This window comes from Microtus oregoni, unplaced genomic scaffold, assembly GCF_018167655.1.
Source record: "Microtus oregoni isolate MIOR12 unplaced genomic scaffold, Mior012 000004F_ref0000308, whole genome shotgun sequence".
NCBI classification, from domain to species: domain Eukaryota; kingdom Metazoa; phylum Chordata; class Mammalia; order Rodentia; family Cricetidae; genus Microtus; species Microtus oregoni.
In genome coordinates this window covers 57,578,740-57,596,020 of record NW_024543063.1, presented here as the reverse complement: position 1 = coordinate 57,596,020, position 17,281 = coordinate 57,578,740, and the positions used below count along the sequence as shown (strand labels likewise).

General features: G+C 44.3%; 1 protein-coding gene across 1 annotated transcript in view; it reads right to left on the bottom strand.

Moving 5' to 3' along the window:
- Amfr (autocrine motility factor receptor) overlaps positions 1-11,216 on the bottom strand; it is a 41,694-nt gene extending 30,478 nt beyond the window's left edge. The window contains exons 1-2 of the mRNA XM_041649542.1: positions 10,779-11,216; positions 3,940-4,032 (exon numbers count right to left, since the gene is read on the bottom strand). Coding sequence (XP_041505476.1) covers positions 3,940-4,032; positions 10,779-11,033 — 348 coding nt within the window. The 5' untranslated portion in view covers positions 11,034-11,216. The remainder of the gene's footprint in view (positions 1-3,939; positions 4,033-10,778) is intronic.
- Between the last annotated feature and the right edge of the window lie 6,065 nt (positions 11,217-17,281).

Sequence of the window (17,281 nt, the reverse complement as noted above, 5' to 3'; positions counted from 1 at the left end):
ATAAAAACAACAATAAAAAATTTAAAACTATGTCTATCCACACAGCTAAGTATAGTTGTGCCTGCCTGCAATTCCAGCACTTGGGAAGCCAATCTGGGCTAACAGAAAAAAAAAAAAAAAAAAGACCTAAAACCAAACCAAAAGCAGATTAAAAATAAAATAATGCCCTTAATATTTATTTTTTTTCTTCATCCAATATGCAATATTTTATTTTTGGACACTGTTTTTTCTCACATATTAATGTGAGAACTTTATCACTGTAGGTAAATGTTCTCTAGATATATCAGCATACTGACTTAACAGTAACTGAGAGACTCAAATTGTTTTTAATTCTCCCTATTCAAAAAATATTTTATGAAAATACATATTTGAGTGAGTTTCTAATTCAACACTATTTAAAAGAAGACTACAAAGGTCTTATTATTTTTAAGAACAGCCATCTACTTTCTAAACAGCAGTTAAGGTGTGCCATAAGCAGTAGATTATGTTATTTCTTTGCTATATTATTTTTTTAATTGTTTTATCTGTATGAATGTTTTGTCTGCGTGCTACATCTGCACCACGTGAATGCCTGGTACTCCCAGAGGTCAGAGTGCTAGAACACCCAACACTGGAGTGGTGTTGGTGTTCTAGGTGGTGATGAGCCACCATGTGGGTTCTGGGGATCAAGCTCTGGTCCTCTGCAACAGTAATAAGGTGCTGAGTCATCCAGTCCTTATCATCTTTTTTAAATTGAAACTTTCAGTTTTAAAAATTGTCACTTTCTTAGGGCAGGGGAAAAGGCAAGGGGACAGCAAATGAGTCCTAGCTCTTACAAATATTAAAATATCTGATTACCCAGCTATTGATGGAAGGGTAAGAATCCGGGTAAAGATAAGAATGAACGAATATCACTTTTTTCCTCTTTATTTTGAGACAGGCTCTCTTCATGTAGCCCTAGCTGTTCTGGAACTTATTATGTAGACCAGGCTGCCCTCAAACTCAGAGATCCACCTGTCTCTACCTCCTGAGTGCTGGGATTAAAGTCATGTGCCACCGCTCAGTGAAAACACGACTTCCAATGAGACTTTCATACACAATTTCTAAGGAGTACAAACATTTACAAGTTGAAGTTAAAGCTGGGGATACGATTTAGTGGCACCATCACTCAGGACTGGAAAGCAAAGGCAAGAAGGTCTTGAGTTTGAGGTCAGCAGGACCCCAACACAAAGAATAGAATTACTTTGAGAATTTAAATGTGACTCTAATTAGATACCTTGAGTTCAGAGAACAAAGTTAACTAGGGGGAAAAAAGAGTATCTTCTAGTTCTATCCATTGCAAAGGCAGACACCAGCAGCATTGCTCCTGCTGCCCTTACACAGTGAATACGGCTAGTGTGGACCCTGGTTCTGAACACCACACCCCAACACAGTAAGCCTGGAATCCGGGGTGAACGTCTGTTCCCTAGGCAGGGAAAGTGGAAGAACCTGAAATATCCCTGGCTGTGTGTGATTCCTGGCTGTGCCACTGTACAGTGTGGGGTCACTGACACGTCATGCTTTAGTTTTCCAAGCATAAAATAGGTCTTAGTATAACAGCCTAGTCTCACAGAATAGGTGGTGAATTAAGTGGCTTAATAAATGTAAAGTGCTTTCTTTTCTTTCTTTCTTTGAGCCAGGGCTTCTCTGTGTAGCCCTGGCTGTTCTGGAGCTCGTTCTCTACCTCAGGCTGGCATGGAACTTGGAGATCCGCCTGCCTCTGCCTCCTGAGCACTGGGAGTAAAGGAATGTACCACCACCACACAGCCTGTAAAGAGCTTTTTTTAAATGCTTTAAATATATTTAAAATCAAAACTCTCTGGCTGGGTCGATGCTCAGTGCTTATAAGCATTTGCTGCTCTTATAAAGAATACAACACAACTTTATACTTCCCAGTACCTGCACAGTAACTGACAACCCTCTGTAATCTCTAACTCCAGTTCTAGGGGATCCAGTTCCTTCTTCTAGCCTCCATGGGCACCAGACACACAAATGGTACACTTACATACATGTAGGTAAAACACTGGTATAAAAAAAAATAAAATTTTAAAAGCAGAAAGAGAGGGGCTGGAGAGATGACTCAGTGGTTAAGAGCACTGATTGCTCTTCCAGAGGACGGGTTCAATTCCTAGCACCAACATGACAGCTTACAACTGTCTGTAATTTCAGTTCCAGAAGATCTGACACCCACGGCAAAACACCAGTGCACACAAAATAAAATAACTATTTTTTAAGTAGGCTAAAATAATTCAATATGAGAGAGAGAGAGAGACCCCTCTCATGCTCTAAGGCTCTACTTAACTGTTAGTATTTATACCATTTTAGGTAGTCAGTGTCTTTGTCTCTAATGTTAGTCTTATTTTTTAAACTTTAAGCACCCACAGAGCAAATATATGCCAATTCTTAGAGTCTTAAATCAAAATAGTTCTTTTTTGTTGTCGTTAGTTTGTTTTTTGAGAAAGGGTTTCTCTGTCTAGTCCTGGCTATCCTAGAACTCACTATGTAGACCAGGCTGGACTCAAACTCAGAGATCCACTTGCCTCTGCCTTCCAAGTGCTAGATTTAAAGGCATATGTCATCCCTGCTTAGCTCTCAAAATAGTTCTTAATAAATGCTACTGGGTGGCATTAATAATAAAATAAGCCAGCAAAAAAACAGCATAAAGATGTGTTCTATACTGAAAAGGCTAAGTTGGGGGAATAACAAGAGTTTCAAATACCTGAAGATATTTACATTTACTGTAAATTTTGACCTGACACCACACACGTTAGAGAAAACAAAACACTGAAGGCCCACTGCTGCCACTCAGACAGCCTGCCACAGGCCTGGGCCATTTCTAGCTCAGAAAGAATGAAGAACCAAGTATCATATGGAGCTTCTGAGCCAGAAGTAAGGATAATCCCAGCAAGGGTGGCTGAGCCGTGAGACTGCGAGTTCAAGGGCAGTCTTCTCTACAAAGCAAGTTCCAGGCCTGCAGAACTACATAGCAAGGTCCTGTTTCAATAAAACAAAAAATCGTGGAGAAATAGTTACAATGGGATAGACTAGCTATCAAGAGTATAATTAGGGCTGGAGAGGTGGCTCAGAGGGTAAGAGCACTGGCTGCTCTTCCAGAGGTCCTGAGTTCAATTCCCAGCAACCACATGGTGGCTCACAACCATCTGTAATGAGACCTGGTGCCTTCCATACCAGCAGTACATTGTATGCTTAATAAATAATTAAATATTTAAAAAAAAGAGTATAATTAAAGTATTTTATCAAGGCTAACTTTTCTAATTTTTATCACTGTGCTGTGAATACTCAGGAAGTTATCCTTGCTCTTGGAACATATTCTGAAGTATCTGGGGTAAAACTGTATGATATCCAGACTTAATTCCAAATGGATCAGAAAATCTATATAAGCAGGAAGTGACTCCAAGGACTAAAAGATGGCTCAGTACTACAAGCACTGATGACTGAGCCCCCAGTTCAGTAAAGAACCCCCAGCTGAGACATTCAAGTAGAGAAATAGGGGCGGACACTTAAAATTCTCCTCTAGCTTCCATATGTGCCAAGTATAGGTGAGCACATTTATATACGCAACACACTCTCACACACACACGAATAAAACTAAAAAGTGACTCTGGATAAAGCGCATCTGGGAGTTCTTGGTAGAATTCATGGAACTTTTCTATATACTTGAAATTACACCAAATTTAATAGTGTTTTTAAATTTTCTTTGCAAGAATCTGATTGCTTGCCAGGCAGTGGTGGCGCACACCTTTAATCCCAGCACTTGGGAGGCAGAGACAGGCGGATCTCTGGGAGTTTGAAGCCAGCCTGGTATACAAGAGCTAGTTCCAGGATGGGCACCAAAGCTACAGAGAAACCCTGTCTCGAAAAACCAAAAAAAAAAAAAAAAAAAAGAATCTGATTGCTTACCTGTCTCTCACTCACTCGAAGAGGACCAAACACAATACACTGGATAAGCTTAGCCACCAACATCAAAACACAGCAAGCAGTGTTCACCAAAACCTGTACACATATCAAAGAAAGAAAGGAAGTTTAGTTCTGGTGAAATACAAACACAGTGTCATGTTTCCTATGAGGAATTAGACGGCCATTCCCAGAACAGAGTCTTCCTGGTTTTCTACCAGTACAAACTAAATGCTATCAAAGCTAAACAAGGATGGGACGTGGGGAAAGGAGCACCAGCTTCACAGCTCACTGAGTCAGACCCCTGTCCCAGTGGGTACCCTTCAGCAGACCACCCTTCCCTTCCAACTTGACAGGACACAACAGAAACTCTGCTGTTTCTGTAAAACTGTATGTACCAAGCTTGGCACGATGTCACACACCTGGAATCCACACATTAGGAGAGCTGAGGCAGGAGGACTAGAAGCCCAATCCAGACACCGTCTCAATAAATAAACAAATAAATAACCATGCAGAAGTATGTGCCTTCGTTCCTACATGAACACTAAGGTAGCTGTTGGCTAACTGGTCTAGAAGTCATCATGATCAGTAAAATCCAGAACTCAAAAATGCTGCCCTGACAAACAGGGAAGGGTAGGAAGACACACGGTCTGGAAAAAAAGTCAGGACTACAGAATGGAAGAATACTCTGTGACACCAGTGTCAAAATCAAGGCATTCTTCCACTTGCTGAGAAAACTTCCTTCTTGAAAATAATTTTAAAATGGTATTTTCAGACCTAAACAGCAAATGGGCAAGTCATCTTTCCCTTACTTTGGCTCCTGCCATTGTTTGGAGATAGATTCTCATGCCCCCCCAGGTTGCCCTTGAACTAACTTCCTATTCTCCTAGCTCCAGTTCCTAAGCTCTAGGATGATAGGCTTGTGCCACCACGTCCATCTGGTTGTCCCTCTACTTTTAAAAGCAAACTATAATGGGCGAGGGAGGGAGAGAGGGAGGGAGGAGAGGGAATATGATGAAAAGGCCCTGTAAGACAGCAACCCTCACATCCCAGCAGGCTGCCTCTGTATCTCCCAGCACACACTCGTGTGGCAGAACACACACTGGAGATCTAACTCAGTACAAAAAGATTCAATCATGTTTAGTTCTATTCTATTGCCAATGGGGCCAAGAAGATATTTTTAAAGGAATAAAACAAAAATAGTTCCACCTTGGGGAAAGAACTATTTGGTATTTAAATCCTTTGATTAATCAGGTGGGGAACCCAGCTCAGAACAACCCAGTGCGAACCTTCAGTCCCAGCACTCGGGAGGCAGGGCAGGCAGATCTCTGTGAGTTCAGAGTTCCAGGCCAGCCACAAACAAAACAAACCCCAGAATTATAAGGAACTTTCAGTTTGGTCCCAGCACACATGTTGAGCAGCTCACAACTGCCTGTAACTTTAGGTCTAAAAAAATCTATCATTGCTGGCCTCCATGGGCACAGCGTAGACACACATACATACTTAATATGAAATAAAATCTTTATAAAATGGAGTGGGCTAGAGATGGCTCAGCAGTTAAGAGCACTGGCTATTCTCCTAGAGGACATGGGTTTGATTGCCAGCATCCATGTGGTGTCCCACAACTGCCAGTCTCAAAACCAACACCTTTCACTGCCACACACAAGTGGTAGACAAACATACCATGCACACAGGTAAAACACCCATACACATAATACATAAAATCTCAAAATTTTTAATAATTTTTATTTATTTAAATAATAAATAAACTGACACCTGACAATGCTCATTTGTAAGGCACTGATGTAGACTTGTAAGAGGAGCACTTCCCTTGGATTTGCCAGTCAGTGAGAATTTCAGTCATATAAAGCAGAGGAAATGTCACCCACAACCACAACCCTCATACCAAATCTGTCTTCAACAGGCAAATGGGGTATTTTTAAAAATCAGCTAAACCCCCCAGCTTAACTGCAAGCTGTTTTTAAAAAAGGCTCTTCCTGGTTTACTCGGCATCACATGAGTTCAAACACACAAATGCAACACGTTCAGTAAGTGCTCAAGGACAGGAGAAAGGTAGAAAACGAAGACCTTGAACCTGAACTCAAAAATCAGACTTAGAGTCTATCATTACTTCTCTATCCCAAACAGCACCACTGTACCAAAGCCATAAAACAAAACTTAATTTTATCACTTTCAGTTAAGCTCTTTAAAGTTTTTGACTTAAAAAATATGTATAAAAAGTTTCTTTGGAGGGTGGAAAGATCGCTCAGCAGTTAAGAGCACTTCCTGCTCTATCATAAGCCCTTCTTCAAGTCCCAGCAACCGCGTGGTGGTTCACAGGCATTGGGACTTCAGCTTCAGGGCATCCAACACCTTCTTCTGGCCTCCACTGGACCTGCACTCACACTGGACGTGCACACGCACACGCACACGCGCGCGCGCGCACACACACACACACACACACACGATTTTTCTTCAGTTTTTTTTTTTTGAAAAGTTCCAATTTATACTGTCTCCCACCTCCAACAGCAAGTCTCTCATGGATAAACATTTCTATTTTAATCTAAATGGGAGATTTGAAAATTAGCATGTCTAAGTAAAACAGGGCTTGAAAAAGCATATGGAGTCACTCCTGGTGACAGACCTACAGTACGAACTACATGAGAGGCTCAAACAGGAGGGCTGCAAATTCAGGGCTACTTAACTAGACCCTCCCTCAAAGAACAGAGGAAAGGGAGGGAAGAAAAGGAGGGGCAGGAAAAAGTATATAGCCACTGGGAAGAAAATGTATTAAAAAAATAACATCCATAAGAAAATGAAACCAACAAAGATATGGAAGAATTAACACTGTTTGAAGGTTCTGAATAGTGCTTTCCTACAATACTGCAACGTCTATGGATGATTCTATATCTAGTTACAGAGAAAAGTCTTGCAGCTGAAGGTTAAAAGCATTTGTTGCTCTTGCAGAGGACCCACTTAGCTCCCTACACCCATATAATGGTTCACAGCCATCCAGAACTCCAGAGACTCTAATGCCACCTCCTGCCCTCCAAACGCACTAGGCATGCATGTGGTGCACACTAATACATTCCGGCTAAACATTCATACCCATAAAATAAGCCTTACAATTTTTAAAGAAAATGTCTTAACTTCACAAGTATTGTGTCTTTCCAATAAACGCAGTGACTTCTCAAACTCAGCTGCAAATATAACTGTGGCACCAAGCATGTGGCCCAGGTCTACAGTCCTGTCACTGGAGGCTGAGGCACAAACACTGGCGTTGAGAGTGGGCAGCTCAGACTTGGTCTCCAAAATCAGAAAACAAAAAGAAACCAAACACACTTGAAGAACTCAAAGGGTCCTAGCTGGAGCATTCTTCCTTTCTAGCATATGCCAAATCAGATACCTTTGACATTCTTGCAGAATTGACACCAGCTCAGATTTCCAGCCCCAGAACTATGGAACAAACTGAGTCTCCAAGAACCATAAAGATCAAAGCTTAGCACTCGGGAGGAAAAGGCAGGCAGATCTCTGAGTTAGAGGCCAGCCTGGTACAGAGTGAGTTCCGGAACAGGAAGGGTTCGTTACACAGAGAAACCATGTCTCCAAAAATATAATAAAATAAATAAAAATAAAAAACACCTTCCCCCCCCAAAAAAAACAAACCCCGCACGAAGCTCAGTTGCAGCAAGCCTGATCTGAGCAGCCGCTTCCTTTTCGCTCAGACAACAGTGAAGAGCTATTTTAATATTTTATCTGCTCTGTACAGCTTACTAATTTTTTCTCACAGGCAGAATCCAAACAAGCTAAAAGGCTTCGCCTGTATCATAGCAGAAAAATGGAGCACGAGTCCATCACTGAAGGCTTCACTGAATAAACACTCATCTACGTGAGGCACTAACATCAGCCCAGGAAGGGATACGTACTTGGTGTGTCAAGGTAACTTTAGATAAAAATTCAAAGGCGCATCCAGGTCACAAGGGGGGGGGGGCAGGTGAGTTTTCACATGTATACATGTATAATCCATAGAAATGAACTGTGTAAACTACTTGAGACAACCTGGATGTTTCGTAGGTTACCACTTCAGGCCAGCACCAATTACAAAACCCTGGCAATGGGAAACAAGTGGCCGGAGACCTACTTTCACTGGCTATCACGTTGGTTTCCTCTGACCTTTGAATTACGAAATTTGTAGCCAAGCGGTGGTAGCACCCAGGAGGCAGAGGCAGGCGGAGGGAGCACTATGAGTTGGGGGCTAGCCTGATCTACAGAGTGAGTTCTAGGACAGCCAGGGCTGTTATACCCAGAAATTCTGTCTCAACAAGAAGAATAAAAGAAGAAGTATGAACTGGTAGAATCTGTCCTTTAAATTCTTATGTTTAGAACTGACCTGGCCAGTTCTGAAATTCCACCTACTTTTCTCACCGCATGTGGCAGAAGAGTGAGAACCCCAAAGAAGGCTGTCAAAAGCACAGCCACAAGCTACAAGTTAGCCTGGGCCCCACACCTGGTGCTAAGTAAGAGCTTCAAAGGTTTCTCACCTCCTTTCTCACAGCAGGGCTACCTCCTGGTACCCCAGGTACTACTTTTCACCCTCTCAATCTCCCTTTCAAGTCGGTAGAGCTGCCGAGGTCAGGGAGCGCTCTGCAGAACTCCTCCCCAATACTGTTCGCCCCAGTTCACAGCTTAGGCCCCTTGCCACCTCGCGGCTCAGTGTCCACGGCACCCGCTCCGGTCCTTCCCCACCTCCAAACCCCACCGGGTGCTGTGTGTGCTGCGGCCATCACCTCGCCTGTTTCGCCTTATTTACATATGAATCATGTGAGGGTAGGGGAAAGTGCTCTTCACAGCTGTGTCTTCCAGAGAGCTGAAAATAGCATCTCTGAAAGGTTCTGAACTGAGTGTGCTAATACAAAACCTCCTGCAAGGCTGAACTGTGTTCTACAAAGAGTTCTGGGGAGCCTAACGCACAACACAGTAACTAATAAGATTTGCAGCTGACAAAAGCCCAGTTCTTGCCCATCTAGCTTGACCTTGGCAGGTTTTCATTTTTGTTTTTATTGGGGAGTACTATATAAATGCCCATGAGTGGGGCTCAAGAAGCATCCACAAAGGCCCACCCCACAGTCACTCAGAAACGCTAGCTGTCAGGCCACAGGGGAAGTGTGCTGGGGGTGCAGGAACAAAGCTGCTCCAGCACAAAGTGGGTGCAAGATGATAAAGAAAGTTCTGGGCACGTAAGAGAAGTCGGGGCAGCCACGGGACGCCAAAAACGAGCAGGTCAAAACTCCAGAAGAGGTGGAAGAAAAACTGCACCAAGTTCAACTGAGAAATAATAATGACTGGGGGGGGGGGAGATGACCAATTTGCATGCGGCAAGACTGTAGGAAGAAAAAAAAAACATTTCTTAAAAACGATTCTCAGAAAAACCAAAAGGCCTTGGGTAATGTTTTATGAAGCGGTATTAACTTTGGAATTTGAACATGGGTTCTGCAAGAAGAAATTTATGATTAAGAAAAAATCATTAAACAATACTACTGTCTGTTCTATGGCTACAATAGTGGTTCCTGTTGAGCGTCCTGCTATCTCAGGCTGAAAAGAGCGCCTCAAGGACTGCCCTACAGTCTTCGCGTCGGTAGAAAGCTCTCGCCACGGAATTCTAAGTTGTTTACCCTGCCACACAAATGCACAGCGATCTGAAATTAAACAAGATGTGATGTGAACTGAATTCTTTCCTCCATTTGGTAAAGAACGGCTCATCTCTACACATGGGGAAGAGAAATGGGAACTTCACTCTTCACTGCCTCCTGTTAAACTATTTATCAAAGGACTGGGAGCTTAATCTACAGCCCCCGGAGTTCACAAATCCCTCTGCCTCCTGATGAAGCACAGTGGGAGTAATTATAACAAATGAGTTGCTGGTAATTCCACTAACTTAGAATATTAACCCCTCAGTCATTCTCAGCTTGCTCTAGGCGCCAAGCGAGAACTCCGAGAAGATCCCACAAGCCATAGTAAATCCAAGTGACAAATTTTAAATCCTAGAGCAACTTTTTCATATTTCCGAGGGTTTACAGACGAGCCATTCAAGTGCAAGGTGAGAGCAAAATTTCCGCACATCTGCCCAGCCAGAAATGATGTAATAAACGAAGACAGTACTTGTGCCATGTGAACGTTGCTTATCTCGCCCGGACAGAACAAACTAGAAACCTTGTTTGAAAATGGACCACTAAGGGAGAAATCGAGTTCAAAGCAGACGCTGCCGCACCGATCAGAATGTTTTGCTGCCTTCAGTCACCAGAGGGAACAGTCACCAACCACCAGGTAAAAGAAAAAGGACGCAGCTGGTTTGTTTGCTTCGTTCCACAGCGCCCGCCGGAGGGTAATCCATTACCAAATAGCAACCTTTCAAAGTTGTCTTCTTCTTTAGTGTTAAATGTCTGTCCCAACCCGTCCAAACACTTAAAATGTCCCCTAACTCTCGGCCCTCGCTTCCTCAAAAACCCGCCCACAACAGCTCGGGCGCCACTGGCCCCGGCTCTTGCCCCGCTGCCCTGGAGTCCGCGGGCCGGGCCCGACCGCCCTTCCGTGGGCCGGCAGTTCAGCCGGGCGACCCGGCCCCTTCCCTCCGCGGCTCGCCGTGCTCGGAGCACCGCGAGGAGCACCGCGAGGAGCACCGCTCGGCCTCCAGCCCCGTGACCCCCCTCCCCCCGCCGCCACCGGCCTCCTCAGCCCGGGTCAGCGCCCGACCACGCCCCCCGCGGATAAAGGGTGACATGGCGGCCCCCGCTCGCTCGACCGCCCGCCCGCCCACCCGCCCGCGCCCGGCCCGCAGCTTCGCTCACCCACACGAACAGGCTGTCCGACAGCAGGTACTGGGCCACGTCGCGGGCCCGGGGGCCGCCGGCGGCCAGACGCGGCGGCACGAGCGCCTCGGGCTGCAGCGGGGCCGTTAGCGGCTCCGGCTCGCCGGACCCGGCCTCCGGCTGGCTGAGGGCCCGGTAGGCGCTGACGATGGTGCCGAGCAAGGCCAGGCCGCTGAGGCCCGTGTAGGTGCGGAGGCTGGGCCACGGGAAGCGCTCGAGGAAGAGCAGCGGCATGGCGGCGGCGGCGGGCTCCGGCGCCCGGGGCTCCCCGCGCTGCGGCCAGGCGCCTGCGGCGGCCTCGCGAACGGCGGCGCCCACGGGCTCTGGCGTCGCTGCCGCCGCCGCCGCGCCGGGCCGGGCCGGGTCGCTCCTGGCTGCTCGCGCCGCTCCGCCCCGCGCCGCTCCCGCTGCTGCCCCTGCCGGCGCGGAAGAACCTCGGCGGACTCGGGGCGGGCTGCCGCCCCTAGCGGGACGCGGGCGGGACAGGCGCGGGGGCGCGGCCTTCGTCCCCCGCCCCCAGCGGGCGCGCCACAGCCCCACGGGCCCCGAACCGGGCCTAGAGCCCCGCGTCCCGGCGCCCTGCAGCATCCTTGGCGACCCTGGGCCCACTGACGCCGCGGACGCGCCCCAGCCGGACTCCGGAGTGAACCCGGCCCGTGGGCAATGACGGCAGGCCTGTGTGCGTGGCCGGGCGGCAGGGTGGGGTACCCAGGCCCCTGGCCCCTTGTCCCTTGTTCCTCCCAGGCAAAGCAGGTAAACGCGTCCCACCATCCTGTGGGCTTCCCTGGTGTCCTCAAGAGGGAACATGATGCTTAGGAAATAATAGGAGCCTTGGCCACCTCTTTAATCAGATCCTAAGTCTCTGTTTACAAATAGCCGCGAGTAGACTATTTTTAAAACGGAGATAGTTTAACAGGAAATAAAAATATGCTCCCTCTTATGCTACAAGTAGAATGTAAAATGGTACTGGGCTTCTTGGGAAATGACTGTTCCTCGAAGTTAACCAAAGAGTGACCATTTGACTTGGCAGTTACCTGGCTTAAAACATCTAAGCAAGCCCGGCGATGGTGGCACACGCCTTTAATCCCAGCACTTGGGAGGCATAGGCAGGCGGATCTCTGGGAGTTCGAGACCAGCCTGGTCTACAGAGTGAGTTCCAGGACAGGCTCCAAAGCCACAGAGAAACCCTGTCTCGAAAAAAAAAAAAAAAATCTAAGCGAAATGAAAACGTACAACCACACAAAACTACCACACAGAGGTTGACAGTAGCATTATTCCTAGTAAGTCAGAGGGGGGAAACTCCAATGGAATATCGTGTTTGAAAATGAAGTATGTATACATGCTACAATATAAGAGAGTGTGGAGATATGGCCGAGTCATGCCACACACAGTATCTAAGCAGTATGCAATCCTACCCATATGGCAACTACATGGAGAGTAAAGGGGAGTATGAGCGAACTGGAGGTGAAAGGTTGGGGTACTAGTTTCCTGAAGCGATGATGTTCTAAAATTGTTGTTATACACCTATTACACTAAAAGACACTGAGTTATTCACTAGAAGCAGCAAGTTAGGTCTCTGTATATGAAGTACATAAAATAACCTGGGGTATACGCTTCCTACTCGAATTCTCAAGCCAGGTAATAGTGCCTATCCCAGAATGTATGCTCTGTAAATAGCTTGTGAGCTTTCCCAAAATTTCTATAGGGGCTAAATTGCCTTTAAAGTATTTTTTCCTGCCAAATATCCTAGGTCCATAGATTTTGTCTTGTTTTTTGAGACAAGGTTTTTCTTTGTAGCCTTGACTGTCCTGAAACTCACTCTGTAGACCAAGCTGGCCTTCGAGATCCGCCTGCCTTTGTCTCCCAAGTACTGGGTTTAAAGGTGTGCGCCACCACTGCCTGGCTCTATTTCTACTCATAGAAGTAGTAGTCCATAAAATTTTTTAATCTGAAAATTAGACACCACTTTGTAATAATTCTTAAAAACACCTTGTTAAAAGTCTTCATATGCTTAAGTTCTCTTTGGTTGTCTCCCCAGTCATTTGCAAGATAGCTCAGCAGCAGATAAAGCATTTGCTACAAATCCTAGTGACCTGGGTTTGATTCCCATAATTCCCAGAAGTTATCCTCTGACTTCCGTATTGTGTGCACACACGCACACTCACGTAAAAATAAAACACTGAGTGTTGTGGAATATTCGTTGAAAATGTGTTACATTCAGTTTATGCTGTCGAATATTTGTTTATTGATGCAAAGATGCATTGCATTCTTTTATGTTGCATTTGTTTAACTCTGTAAAGCTGTGTTACTTTGCCTGCCTAAAACACCGAATTGGTCCAATAAAGAGCTGAACGGCCAAGCTAGGCAGGAGAGAGAAAGATGCAAGACTGGCAGGCAGACAGAATAAATAGGAGGAGAATGCTAGGGAAGAGAGGGAGGATGCCAGGGGCCAGCCACACAGCTATCCACGGAGTAAGAAGGAAAGAAAGATATATAGAATAAAGAAAGGTAAAAAGCTCAGAGGCAAAATGTAGTTAAATAGAAACAGGATAATTTAAGTTAGAAAAGCTGACTAGAAACAAGCCAAGCTAAGATTGGGCAATCATAACAAGAATAAGTCTTCATGTGTTTATTTAGGAGCTGGGTGGCAGACCCCCAAAGAGAAAACAAAACAAAACAATAACTACAACCTTAACACTATTGTCCAAATAATGGAAAGCTTTATTCTGAAGAAATGAGGATGGTAATTTCCCAGGGAAGTGTTCTACTTCACAAGGTCAGATCTGAGTCACCGTGATTTTTAAACCATACACATTTGTGATTCACATCTGATCCAAACCACAAAAGAGTAATATTAGATCCCAAACTTGTCCTCTTATATTGCCAATAACAGAGCTGCCTTTTTAATCTCAGAAGCTTGGGCTTTCTGAAAGTCCAACATGTGTAACAAGTGAAGTTAATCCAACCCAGCTGCATTTTACAAGATTGCAAAAGACTTTAAATGTTTTTTGGGTTGTGTGTGTGTGGTTTTGTTTGTTTTTGCTAGAAGAGTCTTTGTTCTATTTCTTTTCCCTTCAAAAAAAGTTCTTTGCCCCTCATCCTTCTCTCAAGGAGCTGTTTGAGACACTTGTTCTTACTCTAACCCAGTCTGGCCTCCAGCTTGAGGCAGTTCTACCTGAACCTCCTAAATGTTGGAGGATGACAGGCATGAACCATTACACCCAATGAGCTCCCATCTATCTCTATCTCTGCCTCCCCTTCTCCCTCTCCTGTCTCTGCATTACTAGAAGGTTTATTTTTAATAGGGTCTGGATAGTTTTGAACTAAAGTGACAAGCCTGCCTCAACTTGTGGAGTATGCCACAGAGTAAGTACCAGTCTTATGATTGGTTTTGTGTTTTTCTTTCTTTTTTTTTTTTGTTTTTTTTTTTTTTTGTTTTTTTTTTGTTTTTTCGAGACAGGGTTTCTCTGTGGTTTTGGAGCCTGTCCTGGAACTAGCTCTGTAGACCAGGCTGGTCTCGAACTCACAAAGATCCGCCTGCCTCTGCCTCCCAAGTGCTGGGATTAAAGGCGTGCGCCACCACCGCCGGGCTGGTTTTGTGTTTTTCAAGAACAAACCCTATAAAGTCTTTTTAAAGACTTATTTATTATGCATATTTATGTGTCTGTGCCTGCATGAATTTATGTTTAACGTGTATGCAGGTGCCCACCAGGTTTCAGATCCTCTGGAACTGCAATCACAGGCAGTTGTGAGCTGCCATGTGGGTGCTGAGATTCAAACCTGGGTCTTCTGCAAGAGTAGCCAGTGTTCTTAAACTGCTGAGCCATCTCTCCAAAGTCTTAACCAAAAGCCAGATTACAGTAGTTCACACTTATAATCCTATAGATGAAGAAACAGTCGCTAATGATATGACAGTATATAGTCAACACACTGTGTTGTGACTTTCAGTATCCTAGGCTTTGGGCTCTGAATCCAGTGACTCCATCAACTGCAGGTAACTGAATCTACTAAGGACATGCTAAGGGACAAGAAAAGAGTGGGAAGGGGAGGACAGCATCCACAGCTACTATGCCAAGCTGGTCCCTTACCCAGTGGACCTGAACACGGATAAGGAAACATCAAGTTTAGCACCCCACCACACAGGACTATCCCAAACAATTAGTTGTTCAGTTTTAAATGCTTTTATTGAAATAAGAACTTAAAAAAACAATGACCATTTTAGTCAAACTTTGGCTTTACAAATATAAAAATATAACCAAAACTCCAGTTTCTTTATACATTCCTATAAACAAACCAGGAAAGTGCTCAAAGCCACAACTGTAAATGGTACTTGTGTGTGTATATATATATAACCAGCTTTTCTGTTTGGGAAGAACATGGATGGAACCCAGAGCTTTCTAGGCAAGCACTCTCACTGAACAACATTGCTAGCAAAAGAAGTTTTTGAACACATTACTCTTTCTCTCAACAGAACAGTATAATTTATCCATTTCTCCAATTTAGCTCTAGCCTTTATCCCTTAATACCACTAAAATACATTTAGCTGGCTTAATCTTCATACATCTGGGGTTTTCTGTTGATGTTTTTTTCTCAAAATAGGCATATATGTATGTGTTAATATTAAGTTGAATTTAATGGCTCAAACTGAATCAGAGCTTATATTTAAACGGAGGCAAACTTGAGTGAATCCAGTTTAACCCAAGTGATAGCTAACAAGTGGAATGTTTTAGAGAATCAAATCTTAAGCTACAGAAGCTGAATAAGCTTCTTTAACAGTGTAGCACAGAAAACTGAAAATTCTCTGCATCAGTCAGCACTCTACATGCTGTTCCAAACACTAAGAATTAGTAAAAGCTTCTAAGTTTGAGGAGCTCAGATATGGAGAGGCTACTCAAGCATTTCATCTCAACTGACAAAGCAGGTGCTTTAAAAATGAAGTTCGGGGGCTGGAGAGATGGCTCAGCGATTAAGCTCTTCCAGAGGTTCAATTCTCAGTACCCATGTGGCAACTCACAACTGGAACTCTATTTCCAGGAGATTTGACTCCTTCAAACTAAAGAACATAAAGTTAAAAAAAACCAACTAAGTTCCAAAATAAAAAATGAAATCCTAAATACCATTACTCCCTTGTACACTGAGGGGTGCTCAAACACGAGGGAACATGGGAATTCTAGCAGGCCTTTCTTTAGAAGAGCCAGGAGGGCTGGAGACAGCTCAGTGGTTAAAAGCAGTAGATTCCCAGCATTCACCTAGCAGCTCACAACTGTGTCTAACTACAGTCCCAGGAGAGCTGATGCCCTCTTCTGCCGTCCATGGACACTGTACACCTATTATGGTGCAGAGATGTACATGCAGGCATCACATCCATACATACTTTCTTTAAAAAGAATACAAACTAATGTGCAGAGTCTATGCCATTTAAGTGTTACCTACTCTTTTTATTATTTGTGTTTCTGTGTGGCCCTGGCTGACCTTGAACTCAGAGACCCACCTGACTCTGCCTCATGAACCACCTAGTTAGTAGTGCTATTTCTAAAGAAAAAAGATTTCACAGTAGTCTTCCATCTCTTCTCCAACAGGGTAGATCAATCCTAAACATGACTTTAAGCAATTAAGTTTTTCATTTTCTCCCTTTACTCATTTAAACATTTCCTAGGGTCACTTATTTTTGTATAGAGCATGTACTACTAGCATTAGTGAGGAAATAACAAGAGTGCTTTCATTTTTAAGAAATTAGGTTAAAAATGTCAGTTGTTCAAAGGCTTATTTTAACTCTCCATCATTTAGCATGTATGTCATTGGAATGACCCTCTAAGACTTATGTCCTAAGTGATGTTACATATCAAAAAAACTGTAACACATGTGCTCTTTTTGAGTACTTTAAAGAACACATGAAATCTGAACCCCTCTAATTCCTCTCGACTCTTTGGGAAACAAAAGTATTGGGATTCAACTGTAATTGACCAAAGGCTTTAAAACTTGTGATGGGAATTTTATTTAAAACCAGCTCCCTTACATACCAAGGTTAGAACACCAGGTAACTTAAAGCTCTCAGAATGAATGGCTTGCTCAAGCACTTAACAGTTGGAAGAAGTGACCAGGTATTTCTGGGTCAAAGTTTAAGTTACAATGGACAAGAGTAGATTTGAATCAGATGACTCTTCCAACTCAAGAACTGCTTTCTGCCAGCACCCTACATCACAGGCAGGAGAAAGTTCCTCCCTCCACCTTCCCAGAACTGCAGCAATGACACCTGAGGTGCAGTAGCATCTTACTTGAGTGCCCTATAATGGAAGATGAGCCTTGTCAACCTGTCCTTGTCTACCTTCCCCAATCTGAAGGATTTGCTGGACTAATCAATAAAACCATGCTAAACTAGGAAGATGCTAACATAAACCACTGGGGCAAGGCTTTTGGGTCCTGAGGGAAAGGAGTGTTCAAGGAGCTAGTGGCTTTTCAGAGGAAGTCAGTTACTCTTGGTC